Source organism: Hemitrygon akajei, chromosome 18 (genome assembly GCF_048418815.1).
Source record: "Hemitrygon akajei chromosome 18, sHemAka1.3, whole genome shotgun sequence".
NCBI lineage: Eukaryota > Metazoa > Chordata > Chondrichthyes > Myliobatiformes > Dasyatidae > Hemitrygon > Hemitrygon akajei.
This window is the reverse complement of record NC_133141.1, coordinates 71,656,275-71,678,086: the sequence shown is the minus strand read 5'-3', so window position 1 is coordinate 71,678,086 and position 21,812 is coordinate 71,656,275. Positions and strand designations below refer to the sequence as shown.

Genomic DNA, 21,812 nt, shown 5'->3' with positions numbered 1-21,812 from the left:
TCACCCAATCTCAGTGGAAAAAGCCTGCTTGCATTTATCCTATCTATACCCCTCATGATTTTGTATACCTCTGTAATATCTTCCTTCCTTCTCCTAGGAATAAAGTCCTAACCTATTCAACCTTTCCCTATAACTCATGCCTTCAACTCCCAGCAATACCCTTGATTTTTCTCTGCAACCTTTCAAATTTACTGACATCTTTCCTGCAGGTAGGTAGCCAGAACTGCACACACTACTACAAATTTGGTCTCACTGAATTCTTATACAATTTCAGCATAACATCCAAAATCCTGTACTTAATACTTTGATTTATGAAGTCTAATGTGCCAAAAACACTCTTTAAGACCCCCTCAATCTGTGAGGCCTCTTTCAATGAATTAAGGACCTGTATTTTCAGATCCCTTTGTTCTACCACACTCCTCAGTGCCCTGCTGCTTATAGTGTAAGTACCACCCTGGTTTGTCCTCCCAAAATGCTGCACCTTGCACTTGTCTGGATTAACTTTCATGCCATTTCTCATCCCATTGTCCCATCTGGTCCAGGACACTTTGCAAGCTTTGATATCTTTCCTTGCTGTCTGCTATGTCATCAATCTTGGTGTCATCCACAAATTAGAGGTGATCCAGTTCACCACGTATTCATCCAGATCATTGATATAGATGACAAGCAAGAATGGATCCAACAGTGATACATGTGGCACACGACTAACAGGCCTCCAACCTGGGGTCCATCAACCCCTTGGTTAATGGTAGGTGTCTGTGGCATAAAAAAGTTTGGGAACCCCTAAATTAGTGACACAGCCATCTGCTACCACTATCTGGCTTCTCCCTTTAGGCCAATATTTAATCTAGTTTACTGCTTCATTCTGAAAGTTAAATTACTACATGTTTTGGACCAGCCTCCTAGATGGGACTTTGTCAAAGGCATTGTTAAAGTCCATGTAGACAACGTACACTGCCTTTCCTTCATCAACCTCCACAAAAATCTCTTATAAGATTAGCCACAACCAGACACGTCTATAAATATTTTAAGCAGATCACTTACAACTTCAGGCAGATTCTAGCACACATAGGGTCTTTTAAGAGACACCTGGATGGCTACATGGAGCTTAGAAAAATAGAGGGCAATGGGTAAAGCCTAAGTAGTTCTAAGGTAGGGGCATGTTCAGTACAGCTTTGTGGGCCGAAGGGCCTGTATTGTGCTGTAGGTTTTCTATATTTCTGTGTTACATCTTTATGGAGCAGCACTGGCACATGCAGCAGTACATTACAATACATAACTAAATTACAGTAAGATATATATGTGTGTGTGTGTATAAATGACTCCTTCAGTCTTAATGTTTGCCACTTTTCACTACCATCTGACTGCAGTTTTCCTGTGTGTGTGTGTGTGTGAGAGAGTCACACATATTTTTTTCAGTACATAGAGTTTCAGCTGCTGTGTTTTGTCCCCGTAGGTCACTGTCACTTTATTTTTTTACCTTTGGGACGCACGCTCAATAACGTGTTACTACGACATAAAATTGTCCCATATTATACAGTAGGCTGTATGGTACTCATATATATATACACACACACACACGCACACGCACGCAAAAGTTTGGGCACCCCCGTTACTGTGAATAGCTAAGCGAGCAAAAGATGACCTGATTTCCAAAAGACATAAAGTTAAAGATGACACATTTCTTTAATATTTTCAGCAAGATTACTTTTTTATTTCCATCTTTTACAGTTTCAAACTAACAAAAAAGGAAAAGGGCCCAAAGCAAAAGTTTGGGCACCCTGCATGGTCAGTACTTAGTAACACCCCCTTTGGCAAGTATCACATCTTGTAAACGCTTTCTGTAGCCAGCTAAGAGTCTTTCAATTCTTGTTTGGGGGATTTTCGCCCATTCTTCCTTACAAAAGGCTTCTAGTTCTGTGAGATTATTGGGCCGTCTTGGATCCTCTGCTCTTTTGAGGTCTATCCACAGATTTTCGATGATGTTTAGGTCGGGGGACTGTGAGGGCCATGGCAAAACCTTCAGCTTGTGCCTCTTGAGGTAGTCCATTGTGGATTTTGAGGTGTGTTTAGGATCATTATCGTGTTGTAGAAGCCATCCTCTTTTCATCTTCAGCTTTTTTACAGACGGTGTGATGTTTGCTTCCAGAATTTGCTGGTATTTAATTGAATTCATTCTTCCCTCTATCAGTGAAATGCTCCCCGTGCCACTGGCTGCAACACAAGCCCAAAGCATGATCGATCCACCCCCGTGCTTAACAGTTGGAGAGGTGTTCTTTTCATGAAATTCTGCACCCTTTTTTCCTCCAAACATACCGTTGTCCATTGCGGGCAAGAAGTCCTATGAAGAAGTTCAAAAGGAACATCTAAACAAGCCTGATGCATTTTGGAAACAAGTCCTGTGGACTGATGAAGTTAAAATAGAACTTTTTGGCCACAATGAGCAAAGAAATGTGTCATCTTTAACTTTATGCCTTTTGGAAATCAGGTCATCTTTTACTCGTTTAGCTATTCACAGTAACGGAAATCTGACCGGGGTGCCCAAACTTTTACATGCCACTGTGTGTGTGTGTCTCTATATATATATATGTACACATACACACACACACACACGGGGACAAAACACAGCAGCTGAACTGAAAATGGGGGACCACCATTGTTGGGACGTGAATGGCTCAGGAAAATTCAGTTGGACTGGCACACCATCAAGGCATTAAATGTGTCAACAAAGGAGGGCAGCTCGGTGGGGAAGATGTCCGCAGCTCGCCTCTCGCCCATTGTCGACAATTACAATGAAGAGGAGGAGCTAGACAGCATCAACAGAGAGACTGATATTGCCAGTAAGCAGGATGATGAAGACTACCTGATGATGAAGTAAAAAAGCAGATGTACCAGGAGAAATTGACATCTCTCAAAAGACAGTGACAGCAGTTACAGGAAGGCTCTTTGCAGGAGTATCAGAAAAGGATGAAAAAACTAGTTCAGCAATATGAGCGAGGAATACGAAATGCAGAGCTCTTTCTGCAACTGGAGACAGAAAAAGTGGAAAGGAATTATATTAGAGAGAAGAAAGAAGTGGAGAGAGTGCAGGAGCGCCCACCTCAGATCAGCCCGAGCTGCAACCACCTCACGCAGCCCGTCAACACCGTGAGCGAGGCCGAGACGGAGCAGCTACCACCTCACGCAGTCTGTCAACACCGTGAGTGAGGCCGAGACGGAGCAGCTACCACCTCACGCAGCCCGTCAACACCGTGAGCGAGGCCGAGACGGAGCAGCAACCACCTCACGCAGCCCGTCAACACCGTGAGCGAGGCCGAGACGGAGCAGCTACCACCTCACGCAGCCCGTCAACACCATGAGCGAGGCCGAGACGGAGCAGCTACCACCTCACGCAGCCCGTCAACACCGTGAGCGAGGCCGAGACGGAACAGCAACCACCTCACGCAGCCCGTCAACACCGTGAGCGAGGCCGAGACGGAGCAGCAACAACCTCACGCAGCCCGTCAACACCGTGAACGAGGCCGAGACGGAGCAGCTACCACCTCACGCAGCCTGTCAACACCGTGAGCGAGGCCGAGACGGAGCAGCAACAACCTCACGCAGCCCGTCAACACCGTGAACGAGGCCGAGACGGAGCAGCTACCACCTCACGCAGCCTGTCAACACCGTGAGCGAGGCCGAGACGGAGCAGCAACCACCTCACGCAGCCCGTCAACACCGTGAGCGAGGCCGAGACGGAGCAGCAATCCGAACAGCAGCAACAGCCAGACAAACCCAAATCCCCCGGGGAGAGGAAAGTCATAGCAACAAAGGTTCTTGGAACAGTAAAGTGGTTCAGTGTAGGAAATGGATATGGATTCATCAACAGGAATGATACAAAGGAAGATCAGACTGCCATAGAAAAGTATAACCCCACGGAAATACCTCCGCATTGTTGGAGATGGTGAAACTGTGGAGTTCGACGCAGTGGAAGGTGAAAAGGGGGCCGAAGCTGTAAACATAACTGGTCCCGGCGGAGTTCCAGTCCAAGGAAGCTGATATGCCACGGACAGAAATCGTTATCGTCACTGCCACCCTTGCCACTGAGGTCCACCACGTAATTACCAATGGAACATTGAAGGTGGAGAGAAAGGAGATGGAGCAGAGTCAACAACAGATGGAGAAAACCAAGATCATCAAAATCAGCAACACCGTCCTCCTTACTGAAGACAGCGTTCCCCACCTTACTTTGTTTGTCGTCGCTATGGTCGCCGCCCACAATATAGCAACCAGCCTCGGAGAAATTACTGAAGGTGGTGAAATAAATGAAAACCAGGTTGCTGGGGAAGAAGATAAACATAACAGAGGACAAAATCAATTCCATTCAAGCAGAACAGCTTCTGCACAAGGTAAATCTTGAACCAAGCACTTCCTCCATTGAGAATCATACACTTAATCCTTTGCAGGGAAGTTTCTTTTGCACATACATATTTTGAATCCTCAGCCAATGTGTCTTGCTTTTCACAAAGAAGTTGGGAAACAGCATCAAAACAGAGGTGAATTCTGGCAACAAACTATGAGGTCTCTATTGTATTTTCACACTTGTGCTCAATGTACATCTGAAGGAATTCTCCCTCTTGAGCCAGACAGACAGCACTGCAGGTAATTCTTAATCTCAGCAAAACTGTACTTTAACAGCAGCTTAAGAACAATGGAACAAACAACAGGACTTTGATCAACTGCTGCACCAAATGGTTAAAGATTACTGGTAAAGTACTGATCTTTCTGTGAGTCATTGGATTGCTAACTGGCAGAGACAGCAAATCACCAACCACTTCTTTTGTTGGTAGCAAGTCATCTTTGAAGCAGACCATGGAAACTCCGGATGCTCAGAGGTCAGCTTTCCATGACCTTTATATGGAAATCTGTATGAAAACAAACAAGTTTATTGACAGATGTTACTCAGAGGGGCAGAGAAGACCCCCCCAAAAAAGACGAGTTATAATTATTATCATTAATGTTACTTTGTTATAATTTCATATTAAGTTACTAATTAACCAGTGGGTGTGCCTTTGTATATTAAGGGTACACATACAGTATTTGTTTAGCGTAAAAAAAAGTTGATACACTTTTTAAGTAAAAGGAGTGTACCATGCAGCCTACTGTGTAATATGGGACTGTTTTATGTCGTAGTAACACGTTATTGAGCGTGTGCTATTGGGCGCATATTGATCTGTATATATGTGTTCAGTTCGGTTTTAGTTAGTAAAGAACCCTGTTAACGTAGCTCCAGTCTCCAGCGTTTTTATTAATGATATTGTTGTGTAAACGGCCACAATACACAACATATATATAAAATAAGTAGTGCAAGAAGAGAAACAGTAGTGAGGTAGTGTTCACGGATTCATTGTCCATTCAGACATCGGATGGCAGAGGGGAAGAAGCTGTTCCTGAATCATTGAGTGTGTGTCTTCAGGCTCCTGTACCTCCTCCCTGATGGCAGAGGGGAAGAAGCTGTTCCTGAATCGTTGAGTGTGTGTCTTCAGGCTCCTGTACCTCCTCCCTGATGGCAGAGGGGAAGAAGCTGTTCCTGAATCGTTGAGTGTGTGTCTTCAGGCTCCTGTACCTCCTCCCTGATGGCAGAGGGGAAGAAGCTGTTCCTGAATCGCTGAGTGTGTGTCTTCAGGCTTCTGTACCCCCTCCCTGATGGCAGAGGGGAAGGAGCTGTTCCTGAATCGTTGAGTGTGTGTCTTCAGGCTCCTGTACCTCCTCCCTGATGGTAGAGGGGAAGAAGCTGTTCCTGAATCGCTGAGTGTGTGTCTTCAGGCTTCTGTACCCCCTCCCTGATGGCAGAGGGGAAGAAGCTGTTCCTGAATCGTTGAGTGTGTGTCTTCAGGCTCCTATACCTCCTCCCTGATGGCAGAGGGGAAGAAGCTGTTCCTGAATCGCTGAGTGTGTGTCTTCAGGCTCCTGTACCCCCTCCCTGATGGCAGAGGGGAAGAAGCTGTTCCTGAATCGCTGAGTGTGTGTCTTCAGGCTCCTGTACCTCCTCCCTGATGGTAGCAATGTCCTGGGTGATGGGGGTCCATCATGCTGGATGCCGCCTTTTGGAGGCATTGTTCCTTGAAGATGTCCTGGATGCTGAGGAGGCAAGTGCCCATGATGACCACCAGTCAGAAAAATACCCCTCCAACACTACACTCTGCCTTCTACAATCAAGCCAATGTTGGATCCAATTTATTAAGTCAACATGGACCCTATGTGCACCAGATCCAATGTGACTTAATTTATCGCACTATGTGTGCATGCATTTCTTCAGTTTAATTGTGCTGAGTTACTCATTCCAATGTGTGCTGTTAATCAAAGAAAATCAAAAATCTGCCCTTTCTGGAAATCTGGAGAAAAACTGGTTCGCTGGCACTATGATAGTGCAGCGGTTAGCGCAATGCTATTACAGTGCCAGTGACCCGAGTTCAATTCCACCGCTGTCTGTGAGGATTCTCCCCGTGACCACATGAGTTGCCTCCCACAGTCCGAAGAAGAAGAATAGCCCTTAACTTGGCAGTGGAGTTAGCAGGGCACCGTCTTTTGATGGTGTTTCCGTAGCAAGCTATTCTTGTTTTTATGAGCTATTCTTGTTTGCTAGCTTGACGCTCAACCTGACGGATTCGAACTCAGGAACCTTCGCTCTAGAGTCCGGCGCTGATCTTATTGCGCCACCAAGCGGAATAAGATCATGTAGATGTAGATGAATTGGTCACGTGGGTGTAATTGGGGCGGGGTGGGCTCATTAAGCCACAAGAGCCTGTTACCATGCTGTCTCTCTAAATAAAACCAGAAGATGTTTAGTAGATCGGGCAGCATCTGTTCCTGAATGCTTACAGCATTATGCACTGGCCACTTTGTTAGATGCCTCCTCACCCTAGTAAAGTGGCCACTGAGCGTATGTTCATGGTCTTCTGCTGCTGTAGCCTATCCACTTCAAGGTTTGAGGTGATGTGCGTTCAGAGATGCTCTTCTGCATATCACTGTTGTAATATGTGGTTATTTGAGTTACTGTCAACTTCCTGTCAGCTTGACCAGTCTGGCTGTTCTCCAATGACCTCTCTCATAAACAAGGCATTCTCGTCCATAGAACTACCTCTCTCTGGGTGTTCTTGTTTCTCGCACCATTCTCTGTAAAGTCTGGAGACAGTTGTACATGAAAACCCCAGGAGATCAGCAGTTTCTGTGATACTCAGACTACTCCATCTGGCACCAACAATCATTCCACGATCAAAGTCACTGCAATCACATTCCTTCCACATTCTGATGTTTGGTCTGAACAACTGAACCTCTTGACCATGCCTGCATGCTTTTATGCATAGAGTTGCTGCCGCATGATTGGTGATTAGATATTTGCATTTATGAGCAGGTGTACCTAATAAAGTTTGCTCTGATATCATGTTAAACTGGTGTAGAGTCATCAATAGTCTATTCTAGAGTTTTTCTGTATCTGAAGGAAATTTTTTTTTAAAGCACCTGGACAGGTCCTGCTTGGAGTCCAGCCCAGAGCATCTCCTCAGTACTCATATCCATTCAATCTCTCATGACGGAGAATCCGTATCACAATGAGCCAGGATTTGAGCAGGTGAGCCGAACCCCATTTTAACAACGTTATAGCTTTCAGATGTGATCGTCCACTTGTAATTTTCCCATGAAAGAGATCTTATTGAGGGGAGATTGGGTAAGTAGACAGATGAGAGGGAATGGGAGGCTACACTAATCAGCTGAAGTGAAGGAGGGTAGGAGCCTCTGAACACATGTGGAGTGACTGACATGTTTCTATAAGGTATGTGAAGGCATCTGTCTTCAGAGATTCTTGGTCTCGAGTACTGAGATATGCAATTTAAATATCTGATGAGCTTAAATAATATGTAATTTTTTTATCTGCTTTAAATTCTACTAATCTAATTTTTGATTCCAGTTGTTTTTAAAAGCACTGTGTTTATTCTGGAGTCTGTGGGACCAATGAACCTCCACCATATGATAAGATAAAGAGGAAGAATTAGGCCATTCAGTCCATTTGGTCTTCTTCGTCATTCAGTCATATTTTTATCTTCTCTCAACACCATTCATCTGCATTCTCCCTGTAACCCTTAATCCCCTTACCAATCCAGAAAATATCAATCTCTGTCGTAAATACACACAATGACTAAGCATTCACAGACCTCTGTGGCAATGAATTCCACAGATTCACTGTCCTTTCTGCCTGAAGAAATTCCTCCTCATCTCAGTTCTGAAGGGGCATCCCTTTATTCTGAGGCTGTGTCCTCAGATCCTAGATCCTCCAAAGGAAACGCACTCTCCACACCCACTCTATCCAGGCCTTTCGGTATTCAGTATTTCCTCCCCCATCCTTCGAACTCCCATCAAGTACAGACCCAGAGCCATCAAATGTTTCTCGTATGTTAACCCTTTCATTCATTCTACCTCTTTGTAGAGTATGAAATTTTTTGCAGGGTCCAGGTTTCACTCCAGATTCCAGGATTCCTGTTTCTACTAACCACATGACACTACCTTTTGTTCACTATTGTTCTACCATGCATCATGGGCATGCTATGTTGGCACTGGATTGTGTGGTAGAACTTGCTAGTTCTTAATGCAAACAACACATTTTGTTGTATGTTTCCATGTATTGATCATCATCAGCGATCACTCGTAGTCGAGTATGATTCTTCTCCTGGTGGTATATCTGGTCACTTGTGGCCCTTGAGATGACTGAAGAGGCCGATCTGTGATCCACAAGTCCTATTGCAGTGCTAGCAGGTGTAGGTCATTGAAGTGGTGGTGGATGTAGCTGTTTGGGTCTTTCCAAGTCTCTCCTTACGTTGACGCCACTTGGTCTCAGCGGCGCGGTAGAGGTATTCAAAGAATGTGGGTAAGTTAATTGGTCATTGTAAATTGTCCTGTGATTAGGCTAGGGTTAAATAGTTGGGTTGTTGGTTGGTGCGGCTTATTGGGCCGGAAGGACATGCTCTATGCTGTATCTCTAAATAAAATTATCTTGAATCTACTCTAATAGGTGCATTTAAAGGCTGGTTTATTCAATAAGCATGTTGTAAATTTTTTTAAAATCCATTGTCGTCCAACGATCAAAGATTTCAAATAATAACCACTTGGATGTGTTATTCCAGGAATGTGGTTTAACAGCAGCTTATCTTTCCAAAGGCATCACAGAAGTAAACTTTAAAAAAAAAGAATCTCCTTTTAAAGTTGATGGGTGTAGTTTCATGAATGCAGGCTGTGCAGATTTCTCCTGATTCCTAAAGCAGAGGTGGACAGGTTCTTAATTAGTCAGGGCGTCAAAGTTTACAGGGAGAAAGCAGGAGAATGGGATTGCGAGCGATGATAAATCAGACATGATGGGGTGGTGGAGCAGAATTAAGTCATTCAGCCCATCGAGTGCTCCACTATTCCATTATGGCTGATTTATTATTCCTCTCAATCCCATTCTGCCTTCTCCCCGTAACCTTTGATTCCCTGACTAAGCAAGAACCTATCATCCTCCACTTTAAATGCACCCAATGACTTAACTTCCACAGATGTCTGTGGTAATGAATTCCACAAATTCACCACCCTCTGGCTAAAGAAATTCCTCCTCATCTTTTCTAAATGGCCATCCCTCTATTTTGAGATTGCACCCTCTGATCCTAGACTTCCCCACTATAGGAAATTTCTTCCCCACGTTCACCCTATCAGGGCCATTCAATATTTGTTAGCTTTCAATGAGATCCCCCATTCTTCTGAATCCTAAAGAGTACAGACCCAGACCCATCAAATGCTCCACATGTGTTAACCCTTTCTTTCCCGGGATCACCCTCGTGAACCTCCTTTGGACCCTCTCCAATGCCAGCACATTTTTGACATTTTCCTGCTCACTGGTAATACATATATTTCCCTACAATCAACTACTGTAACTGCCTACATTCCCCACAGTTTTACCCCTTCCCTGCAATGTCATGTCTGTTTAATTCAGTGATGCCGCTTGAAGGAAGTGTGGGAAATGCTAGCCAGGAACTGTTTTTCAGTAACTCAGTGATTGGATATACTTAAGAACCTATCCACCTCTATTTTGATTAGTAAGGGCGTCAAAGGTTATGGGAAGAAGGCAGCAGAATGGATTGAGAGGGATAATAAATCATCTATGATGGAATGGCGGAGCAGACTTGCTGGTCCATTGGTCTTGAGTCAGAATAGAGGGGCGACCTTTTAGGACAGAGATGAGGAAAAATTTCTTTAACCAGAGAGCGGTGAATCTCTGGAATTGGTTGCCACAGATGGTAGTGGAAACCAAGTCATTGAGGATATTTAAGGCAGAGGTTGATAGTAAGGACATCAAAGTTTATGGGGAGAAAGCAGGAGAATGGGGTTAAAAGGGATAATAAATCAGCCATGCTGGAATGGTGAAATAGACTCAATGGGCCAAATGATCTAATTTTGCTCCTTTGTTTTGTGGTCTAACTCATGAGTGCATGTTCATGGGCAGAATTGGACTCCATTCTGGCCATCATGGACAAACAGTCTGTTAGCGGATTCATCATAAGGCCAAGGTACCAGAATGTTGCCATTCCCATTAAAATCCTAGTCCTTTGTTGGTTCCCCGAGTTGGGAGAAAAATTCGTATTTGAAGGAGAATGGGTAGGGTAATACTCTTAAATATATTAATGAACATTGGAACATTACAGCAGAGTATAGGCCTATCGGCCCATGATGTCGTGCCAACCTTTTAACCTACTATAAGATCAATCTAATTTCTATGTAGTCCTCCATTTTTTTAATCATCCACTGACCTATCTAAGAGTTTCTTAAATACCCTCTATTATTTTATCAATGATTAATGTCAATTATTTTATTGTTTTAAAACAATTTTTTTTGTAATCATTTTAGGAGAGACATCCAGGAGACAGCAAAAACTATAACGAATGCATACGGCATGAATCTCTCAGAGTAGCTGTTTGTGATATGTTAGATGGCAAGTGTCCTTGCCCAGAAGCACTGAGGTATGTTTATTCCACATGGATTAAGGTGCAATTAGTGAAATTATGTCTCTCAAGTATTTGATCCAGATGCTTTGTGTAATGGGTCTACTCAATACACTTACTCAGTGCAATTTGCTTGATAATTATGTTGAAGATTGAGAGATTTTAATGAAAAGTAGAAAGATGCTGTTTTCATTGGCTGCAGTCAGTAACCAAGGCATACAATATTTAGAACATAGTACACTGCGGCACAGTACAGCCCCTGTTTCCCACAATGTTGTGCTAACCATTTAACCCACTCTTAAGACCAATCTAACCCTTCTGTGTCACATTGCCCTCCATTTCTCTATCTTCTATGTGCCTATCTAAGAGTTTCTTAAATCCACCTAATGTATCAGCCCCTACCACCTCCTCCCATAGGGCATTCTGTGTTTTAAAATAAAACACTTGCCTCTGAGATTCCCACATTGGTATTAGCCATGTCTGCCCTAGGGAAAAGTCTCTGGCTATCTATTCGACCTATGCCTCTTATCACCTTGTACACCTCAAACAAGACACGGAGCAGAATGAGGTCATTGAACCCATCGAGTCTGCTCCGCCATTCAATCATGGCTAATCCTTTTTTTTTTACCTTAAGCTCCCTAATCACTTCCAGTTCATTACGTAACACCCAATCCAGTATAGCTGATCCCCTAGTAGGCTCAATGACAAACTGCTCTAAAAAGCTATTTCTTAAGCATTTTACAAACTCATTCTCTTGAGATTCATTACCAACCTGATTTTCCCAGTCGACCTGCATATTAAAATCTCCCATGACTACCATTACATTGCCCTTTTGACTCGCCTTTTCTATTTCCTTTTGTAACCTGTGCTCCACCTCCCAGCCAGTGTTGGGAGGCCTGTATATAACTGCCATCAATGTCCTTTTACCCTTGCAGTTTCTTAACTCAACCCACAAGGATTCAACATCTTCCAGTAACTTTGCATCCTCCTTCACTCCAAAGAGAAAAGCCCTAGCTCACTCAAAGTATCCTGATAAAGCATGCTCTCTAATCCAGACAGCCTCCTGGTAAATCTCTTCCACATCCTTCCTATAATGAGGCGACCAGAGCTGAACACAGTATTCCAACTGTGGTCTAACCAGTGTTGTATAGAGTGGCAACATTTGTTGGAATGTTGAGATGAGGAACTGCTGCATGCTTGTCTTGCGGAAACATGGCTCCAGCTCAACATCCCATGCACCATCAATCTTCAGGCCACGCTACTCGGAGTTGTGCTCATTATTTTGTGACTCTGTTTACTGCATCGTAACAATGACTGTGTTTTGCACCATGGCTCCAGAGGAACAATTTTTCATATAGCTACGTACATGTGCATGGCTGAATGACAATTAAACTTGAACTTAAGATGGAAATGAGAATATTTAATCAGAGTTGTTGTATTCTGGAATGCATCACCAGAAAGGGTGTAGAAGCTTGTTCAGTGGTGGGAAATTTGTTAGTTCTGTATACCCACAAAGGACAGGAGACTGGATGGTTCTTCTAAGAGGCCAGCATGATGTTGTGGGGTGAATGGCCTCTTGTGCTCTGTAACTCAAATAGAGGTTATTGAGCACATGGCTTCATTTGGCTCCTCATGCCTGCACCATTCATTGATGTTCTTCCTCACCCCAGTCTGTCAAGGACCATGTGGTGACATCCTGTGCATCAGCCTCCCCACGTTAAACAAGTCATGCACGAGCATTCTCCATTAAGAGAATCCACCCTAACAGCCCGGATTAAGTCCTGTGGCAATCAGTAAGTGGTGAAGTGGGCAGGAGTGGATCAGCCTCTACAACCACCGGAAGACCCAATAATAGACAATCCCTCAGAAGAACATCATACTCAATTCAAGTGATCGCGCTGTCTCGTGTAGGTGATACCAAAGCATTTAGGTCCGACATCACCTGGTTCAGGAACAGTTATTACCTAACAACCATCAAGCACCTGAACCAGTGTGGATAACTTCAGTTGCCATTACTTTGAACTGATTTCATATCCTGTGGACTCAACTTCCATGTGGGTGACCTATTAAATGCTCCCAATGATGTGCATCTCAAATAGCCTCTGACAGCCAAGTCCAGCTCCCGGCCTTCACTTGTGGCTTAGCTACTAAGTCCAATGGAACCGTTTCTACTGACAGAACGGGCAAAGGTGGGTTACTGACGACTTAAAACCAGTCAGTTCGGGCAGATGGGCCTTGTCAGTTGTGGTTGGCAGCTCATCTAAGAGAAGGAAAACTCTGATCTCAACCTTCAGCTGCCTTGCTGCTATACCCACTCATGGGGAAGGTTTCAGGAGTAAACCCTGAGGAAAAGATCCAGAGCTGGAGTCCCTAAGGCTATCCTACATTGAGTTCAATGTTGACTGGCAACTCCTGCAACACAGCTGGTGACAAACTGTATCGGTCTCTGCCGTTCCTTTGGGTTCATCAGCTGCACGGAGAGGGGGAGCCCGCTGCATGGGCAACAGCTTGCTCTCTGTATCACACTGACCAGGTTTGCACATCATGTAGACAGCTAAGATAATAACATCCATGGTGTACCCCAACAACATGGGTGTAATTGTGTGGTGCGGGCTGCAGAGATCTTTTACCAAGCTGTATCTCTTAAAAATAACTTCCAAATTATGTAGTCTTCTGACCTATTGCACCCTCTATCTCAAATGCTTCCAAATTGGTTAACCACAGTGCTACTGTCACTGTTACATTAGACATGAATGCCAACTTGGGCACAGCAGGATCCCACAAGAAGCAGTCGACATTTCGGACCGATTCCCTAGCAGGTAAAGGTAAAGGCAAATCCTAAATGATTCTTATTATATAAAGCAAAAGGTTAACCAGAGATGAGTAGGTCTCCTTGAGGATAAATATGGTCATCTATGTGTAGAGCCAAAGGTACTGGTTTATTAAAAACTCAAGAGAAACTGCAGATGCTGGAAATCCAGAGCAACATGCGCACAAAATGCCAGAGAAACTCAGCAGGTCAGGCACAGTCTATGGAGAGGGAATAACAAGTCAACATTTCGGGCCATAATCCTTTTTCAGTTCTGACCTGCCAAGTTCCTCCAGCATTTTGTGTTGGCTTACTATTGTCACATATACTAAGATACAGTGAAAAGCTTGTGTTGCATACAGATCAAATCATCACATTGTATTGAAGTAGAATAAGGTAAAACAATAACAATACAGAATAAAGTATAAAAGCTACCCAAAAAGTGTAGTACAGGTAAACAAAAAGTACAAAAGCTTAATAAGGTAGATCGAGAGGCCAAGAGTCCATCTTAGCTTGCAAGCGATCCATTCAAGAGTCTGATGACAACGGGGCAGAAGGTGTCCTTGACCCTGGTGGTACGTGCTTTCACACTTTTATATCTTCTGCCCAATGGGAGAGGAAAGAAAAGAGAATTCTGGGTTGGGTGGGGTGATGGGCAAAGTCTCAAATTAATATTTCTTGTCTGTATTTACCTTGGGGGGGGGGGAAGGGCATAGAAACTACTCGGTTTAAGGGAGAAAATAATGTTATCCGCAAACATTGACATTTCATAAAGATGGTGGTGTTGAAGTGTATAAAGGTAGTTGAGTCTTCAGAGCCTGAGCAGGTCCATCCTTAGACAGTGTGGGAGGGGAAGGGAAGAAAGTGCTGAAACCTTTGTCAGATGCCATTGTGTCTTCATTAACTGCAGGTGAGGCATTAGAAACTTAAGTTCAAAGTTTAAGTTTAATTGTCATTCAACCATACTTGAATACAGCCAAATGTAACAGTGTTCCTCTGGGGCTATGGTGCCAAACTCAGTACCAACAGGCACACGGCACAAGGTACACCTACAATGCCTTGAAAAAAGTATTCAGCCCCCACAACAATTTTCATATTTTACTGTTTATTTTCTAAATTTTAAATATACTGAAGAAGGATTTTTTGAGCTAATCTACAGAACATTGTGCATCATGTCAAATCAAAAGAAGCCTGTCAAACAATTTACTAAAAACTAAAAGGCTGAAAAGGTGAATTGCTACACTAATTTTCCTCAGGTGTAGTACTGTATATTACCTGACCAACTCACCTAATTTGTTGATGTAGAAAGTTGGAGGATCTCCTGAATAAGTACCCCATCTCTCTGTAAGGTCCAGCAGTATAGTAGATTTTCAACAGACCAAACCAAATGAAGACAAGAGCATTCAAGACAATTCAGGGAAATGATAATGGAGAAGCACAAATCTTTGAGAAGGGTACAAGACCATCTCAAAGGTACTGAACATACAGTGCATTTCGTTGTGGAAAAAAATTGGAAAAAATAATGAAACCACACTGCCTAGGTCAGGCTGTCCTTCTAAACTTAGTCGACAGAAAAGAACAACTACTATAGGGGAGGCTACTGTGACGCCAGCAGTCACTCTGAGTGAGCTGCAGAAGTCAGTGGCTGCAACTGGACTTGAAGTTCATAGCTCTGCAAAGCATCACTTAGAAGGTGATGTAAAGATGTGGTTAGATTAGACTAATATGGAACTTTTTGACCTCAACGCTAAGTGGTACTATGTGTGGAGTAAATCTAATACTGTGCATCAGCAGATTATACCATCCCTACTGTAAAGTATAGTGGAGGTAGCATCATACAATGGGGATGCTTTTCAGCTGCAGGGACCGGAAAATCTGGTCAGGATTGATGGGAAGATAAATGCTTCTAAAGACAGAGAAATCCTGGATTAAAAACCTGCTAGCCTCTACCAGAAAGCTTTAACTGGGAAGGAAATTAGTCTTTCAGCAGGACAATGGCCCAAAGCACACTGTCAGAATAACCATGGAGTGGCTTCAAATGAAGAAAATTCTTGAGTGACCCAGTCAGAATCCTGACCATAACCTAATCGAACATCTCTGGCAAGACCTCAAGATTGCTGTCCACCACTGCTCCCCAACTAACCTGGCACAGTTTGAGCAATTTTGCAAGGAGAAATGGGCAAATCTTGCTCCATTGCAATCTGCAAAGATAATAGAGGCTTATCCAAAAAGACTACTGGCTGTAATAGCTGCAAGAAGTGGTTCAACTATGTACTGAGCAATGAGGGATGAATGCTTCTGAACTGCTGACATTTCAGTTTTTGAATTTTTAGTTTTTCATGCTTTACAATTTTCCCTGTTTTCTTTGGGCTCTACTCTGTAAAAAGGAGCATGTGATAAACAAAAATTCTGAGTTAAATTGATCAAAATCCCTGGTTGTAATACACATTTATGTGAACAAAGGGTTGGGGTCTGAATATTTTTACAAGGCATTGTCATTACGAAAGCAGTAAACATAGTCACACCCAAAAAAAGTACAGCCCAATTCCCTGAGTGTCATGTCTTGTAGATTGGTGGTGCATGGGATGTTGTCAGCAAGACCAAACCTGCAGTAATCTGATCATCACGCACCAGTGCAGCTGCAGACAGACATAATCCATCTTGTCTCCTAGCGGGTGAACATTGGAGGGTAACACTGATGGAAGGGGTCAACTCCCAACCTTGCATGGACGCCCACCACACCACGCCACCTCCAGCATCTCCTCTCCTGGGCGACAGGCAGGCTGGAGGGTGGCAATTTTATGCATTTATTTAAGAAGGGCTGCAAGGGCAAGACGGGATGCTTATAGATCCAGTGAGCCTTTTATCAAAGGTAAGAAATATGCCGGTGGAGATTCTGAGAGACTTGCAAAGGGAAGGGCTAATTAGGGGCGGTTGACATGTGTGGGGAAACCTTGCCTCATGAATTTGACGATGTGGGTGGTAAATGTTCTTATGGTGACATCAACAAGACCTTTGACAGGGCCCCAGTGGTAAACTGCTCCAGAAGACTAGAGTACTTGGGATACAGGCTGATCTAGCCAATCAGATAGAAAATTGGCTTGGTTGTATGAGGTTATTGTCATATATACCATCCTACATTGCAAAGCTTGCCTTGCATATAGATCAGATCATAACACAGTGCATTGAGGTAAAATAAGATAAAGCAATAACAATACAGAATAAAATGTAACAGCTACCGAAAAGGCGCAGTGCAAATCAAGTCGCTTTTTATTGTCATTTCGTCCATAAACTGCTGGTACAGTACACAGTAAAAACGAAACAACGTTCCTCCAGGACCCTGGTGCTACATGAAACAACACAAAACTACACTAGACAATGTGAGACAGCACAAGACTACACTAGACTATGTAAAACAACACAAAACTACACTAGACTACAGACCTACACAGGACTACATAAAGTGCACAAAACAGTGCAGGCATTGCAATAATTAATAAATAAACAAGATAATAGGCACAGTAGAGGACAAATTTCAATATAATAATAAATGATATAGATGTCAGTCTAGACTCTGGGTATTGAGGAGTCTGATGGCTTGGGGGAAGAAACTGTTACATAGTCTGGTCGTGAGAGCCCGAATGCTTCGGAGCCTTTTGCCAGATGGCAGGAGGGAGAAGAGTTTGTATGAGGGATGTGTGGGGTCCTTCATAATGCTGTTTGCATGTGTGGGGTCCTTCAGGATAAACAATGAGTAAGATCATAACAAGGTCGATTGTGAGGTCAAGAGTCCATCATATCATTACAAAAGGTCCATTCAAGAGTCTGATAACATTGGGGGAGACGCTGTCCTTGATCCTGGTGGTATGTGCTTTCAGGCTTTTGTATCTTCTTCCCTTTGGGAAAGGGAAGAAGAGAGAATGTCCAGGATGGGTGCGATCTCAGATTTTGCTGGCTGCTCTACTGGGGCAGTGAGAAGTATAGACAGTCCATGCAGGGGAGGCTGGTTCCTGTGATGTGGTGAGAGTTGCTTTTCAGATTGGAATGCTCTGTTCCCTGTTTTAATTTTGTTATACATAGTAATGATTTGGATAAGAATTTAGTTATTTTGCAAATGACACCCAGAATTGGTATAGTGAACAGTGAAGAAGGTTGTCTAAGGAAACTAAGCCAGAACATACATACATGGTGAATGGCAGGCTCTGCAGAGTGGTGTTGAACAGAGTTTGAGGGTTATAAGTACATAACTCTCTGAAAGTGGCGACACAGGTCGAAGGGTGCTGAAGATGACCCCTTCCAGATAAGGGGTCTGTTTATTCTCCTCCACCATAGATGCTGCCTGACTTGCTGAGTTACACCAGCATTTTGTGCATGTTCTCAAGATTTGCAGCATCTGCAGAATGTCTTCTGTGTGTGGCACATTTGCCCTCATGGGCCATGGCATTGAGTTGAGACGTTGCGTAGCTGTTATACAAAACGGTAGTTACACCACATTTGGAGTATTGTGTGCAGGCTTGGTCTCCACCCTATAAAAAGCATGAAAGTGCAGAAAAGATTTGTGAGGACATTGTCTGGACTGGGGGGACTTGAGCTATGAGAGATTGGATAGACTGGGACTGTTTTCCCTGGAACAAAAGAGACTGGGGAGTGATCTTAAAAAATCATTAGGGGCAAAGGTAGGCTGAATAGTCATTGAATTTTTCCTGGGGTGGGGGATTCTAAAACAAGGTGGCATAGGTGTAAAATGCAAAGGGAAGGATACAATTGTTCCGGTTAGTGCCAGCTAGGCCCGGTTATAAAGTCATAGTATTACAGCGTAGAAACACACCCATCAGCCCAATCCATCCATGGCCACCAAGATGCTTGTCTCTGCTAATCTAATTTACATGCGTTTGACCCACGATCCTCTGAATGTTTCCTATCCATGTTCGATTGCGTCATGTCATATGACGTGGGTGATGGTGGTCTTTCCAGGACTATGATTGTTCTTGTCAAATTTTTCTACAGAAGTGGTTTGCCATTGCTACCTTCTGGGCAGTGTCTTTACAAGACGGGTGCCTCCCAGCCATTATCAATACTCTTTAGAGATTTCCTGGTCGCGTAACCAGGACTTGTGATCTGCACCGGCTGCTCATACAACCATCCACCACCTGCTCCCATGGCTTCAGGTGACCCTGATCGGGGACTAAGCAGGTGCTACACCCTGCCCAAGGGTGACCTGCAGGCTAGTGGAAGGAAAGAGCACCTTACACCTCCTTTGGTAGAGACATACCTCTAACCCGCCACCCATCCTATCCATGTACCTTCCTAATTGCCTTTTAAGATTGTACCTTAGACTTGCCTCAGATGGTTATAGGGTCTACAGCAGGGGTTCCCAGCCTTTTTTATGCCATGGGGCCCCTCCATTAACCAAGGGTTCCGTGGACCCCAGGTTGGGAACCGCTGATCTAAAGTAATACCGTACAGAAACTGGGCCTTCAGCCCAACTCATCCTTGCCCACCAAGATGCACCTCTAAGCTAGTCCCAGGTACAATCACAGTACTTAAAGCAATTGGGAAGGTGATGGATGATGGTTGTACATGTATCCCTGTGTAGGAGAGTTTTTAAAGTGGAAAAGCCATTGCACTGGTGCAGTTCCACTCCCTCAGAAGTCCAGGTCTAGTGGTACGAACAAGCGTCACAGACTGGGGTCTTCCTCGGTTGCAGTGGATGACCGTGACGTCTTCTGTGCCTTCTCATGTCCTTCGCTCTCCACGGAGTGTTGCAGAACCACCTTCCTGCCCGTTGGATCTCACTGTCGTTCTCATCCGCCCAGTCCACCAGAGCTGACGTCACATGCTAGGACAAGCACGTCCCTATCTCACTGGGGTATGAGGCCCACCGGCTACCCTCACCTGGTTTAGCCTGTCTGTCGAAGCGGTGTACCGGGCTGTGGCCGCTGTCACGTGCAAACAGATACTTGGAGCCACGGGTGAGAGCCGAGTGTCTGGTGAGGACCAAAGGTGAGTGAGCTGCCCCAGAATGGACATGACAAGTGCCTTCACCAGAGGTGCTACCCCTCCCTGGACACCCTGTACACCCCTTGCACAGTAACCCTAACCCTAACCCTACCCCTCCCTGGACACCCCGTACACCCCTTGCACAGTAACCCTAACCCTAACCCTACCCCTCCCTGGACACCCTGTACACCCCTTGCACAGTAACCCTAACCCTAACCCTACCCCTCCCTGGACACCCTGTACACCCCTTGCACAGTAACCCTAACCCTACCCCTCCCTGGACACCCCGTACACCCCTTGCACAGTAACCCTAACCCTACCGCTCCCTGGACACCCCGTACACTCCAATAGGGAAGATACATGGATAGGAAGCATTCAGAGCAATGTGTATCAAATGCATGTAAATTAGATTGATGGAAACAGGCATCTTGGTGGCCATGGATGGATTGGGCTGATGGGTGTGTTTCTATGCTGTAATGCTATGACTTTATAGCCGGGCCTAGCTGGCACTAGCTGGAACATTAGGCTTCCTTTGGCAGCAGCTCGGTGGCAATGATTAACATTTACAGTAATTCAGCTGTAAGATGTATTCAATTCTGTTCTGTTTAGAAATACTACAAATGTGACAAACTAAATGGTGATTGTTTTCCGTTCACTCAGAAGCGTGATGGAGAAATCTTTCATGGAGTTCTATGATTTCTATGAACTGTCCTGTAAGGATCGGCTTCATCTGCAGGGGCAAACCATGCAGGTAACATAATTTTACTTGCTCCTGTTCATCTCAACTAAACGAAATTTGCTCCTGAACATTCTCTATCCCAGTTCCTGGTCACAACTCTCATTGACAAAATAGTGGCTTACTTTATACACGTGAGATTCTGCAGATGCTGGAGATTGAGAGGGACTGGAGGAACTCGGCAGGTCAGGTGGCATCTATGGAGAGGGATAATTCGCTTAACAAGTTAAGAGCCCATGGTATTACAGGAAAGTTACTGGCGTTGTTAGAGCATTGACTGATGGGTAGGAGGCAGCAAGTGGGAATAAAAGAATCATTTTCTGGTTGGTTGCCAGTGACTAGTGGTGTTCTGCAGGCATCGGTGTTGGGACCACTTCTTTTTATGCTGTATATAAATGATTTAGATGATGAAATAGATAGCTTTGTTGCCAAGTTTGCAGATAATATGAATATTGGTGGAGGGGCAAGAAACAGGTAAGCTGCAGAAGGACTTGGATTAGGAGAATGGGCAAGAAAGTGGCAAATGAAATACAATATTGGAAAATGCATGGTCATGCACTTTAGAAACATAGAAAACCTACAGCACAATACAGCCCCTTCAGCCCACAAAGCTGTGCCGAACATGTCCCTACAGTAGAACTACCTAGGCTTTACCCATCGCCCTCTATTTTTCTAAGCCCCATGTAGCCATCCAGGAGTCTCTTAAAAGACCCTATCGTTTCTTCCTCCACCACCGTTGCTGGCAGCCCATTCCATGCACTCACTGCGTAAAAAAAATTTACCCCTGACATCTCCTCTGTACCTACATCCAGGTACTTTGATAGTAGAAATAAATGTGCGGACTATTTTCTAAACGGGGAGAAAATCCAGGAATCTGAGATGCAGAGGGACTTGGGAGCCCTTGTGCAGAACACCCTGAAGCTTAACATTCAGGGTAGAGTCAGTGACGAGGAAGGCAAATGCAGTGTCAACATTCATTTCAAGAGGTCTAGAATACAAGAGCAGGGATGTGATGCTGAGGATTTTTAAGGCACTGGTGATGCCTCATCTTGAGTATTGTGAACAGTTTTGAGCTCCTCATCTAAGAAAAGATGTGCTGGCACTGGAGAGGTTCAGAGGAGGTTCACAAGGATGATTCCGGAATGAAGAGTTATCATATGAAGAATGTTTGATGGCTCTGGGTCTGTACTTACTGGAATTTAGAAGGATGAGGGGTGATCTCTTTGAAACCTTTTGAATGTTGAAAGGCCTAGACAGTAGATGT

General features: G+C 44.3%; 1 protein-coding gene and 1 pseudogene across 1 annotated transcript in view; both read left to right on the top strand.

Annotated features, from left to right (window-relative positions):
- Nucleotides 1-21,812, top strand: part of ube2z (ubiquitin-conjugating enzyme E2Z) — an 82,741-nt gene that overhangs the window by 35,550 nt on the left and 25,379 nt on the right. The window contains exons 4-6 of the mRNA XM_073071804.1: nt 7,498-7,609; nt 10,909-11,021; nt 20,473-20,563. Of these exons, the coding sequence (XP_072927905.1) occupies nt 7,498-7,609; nt 10,909-11,021; nt 20,473-20,563 (316 nt within the window). The remainder of the gene's footprint in view (nt 1-7,497; nt 7,610-10,908; nt 11,022-20,472; nt 20,564-21,812) is intronic.
- On the top strand, nt 2,753-4,399 carry LOC140741591 (Y-box-binding protein 1-like; annotated as a pseudogene).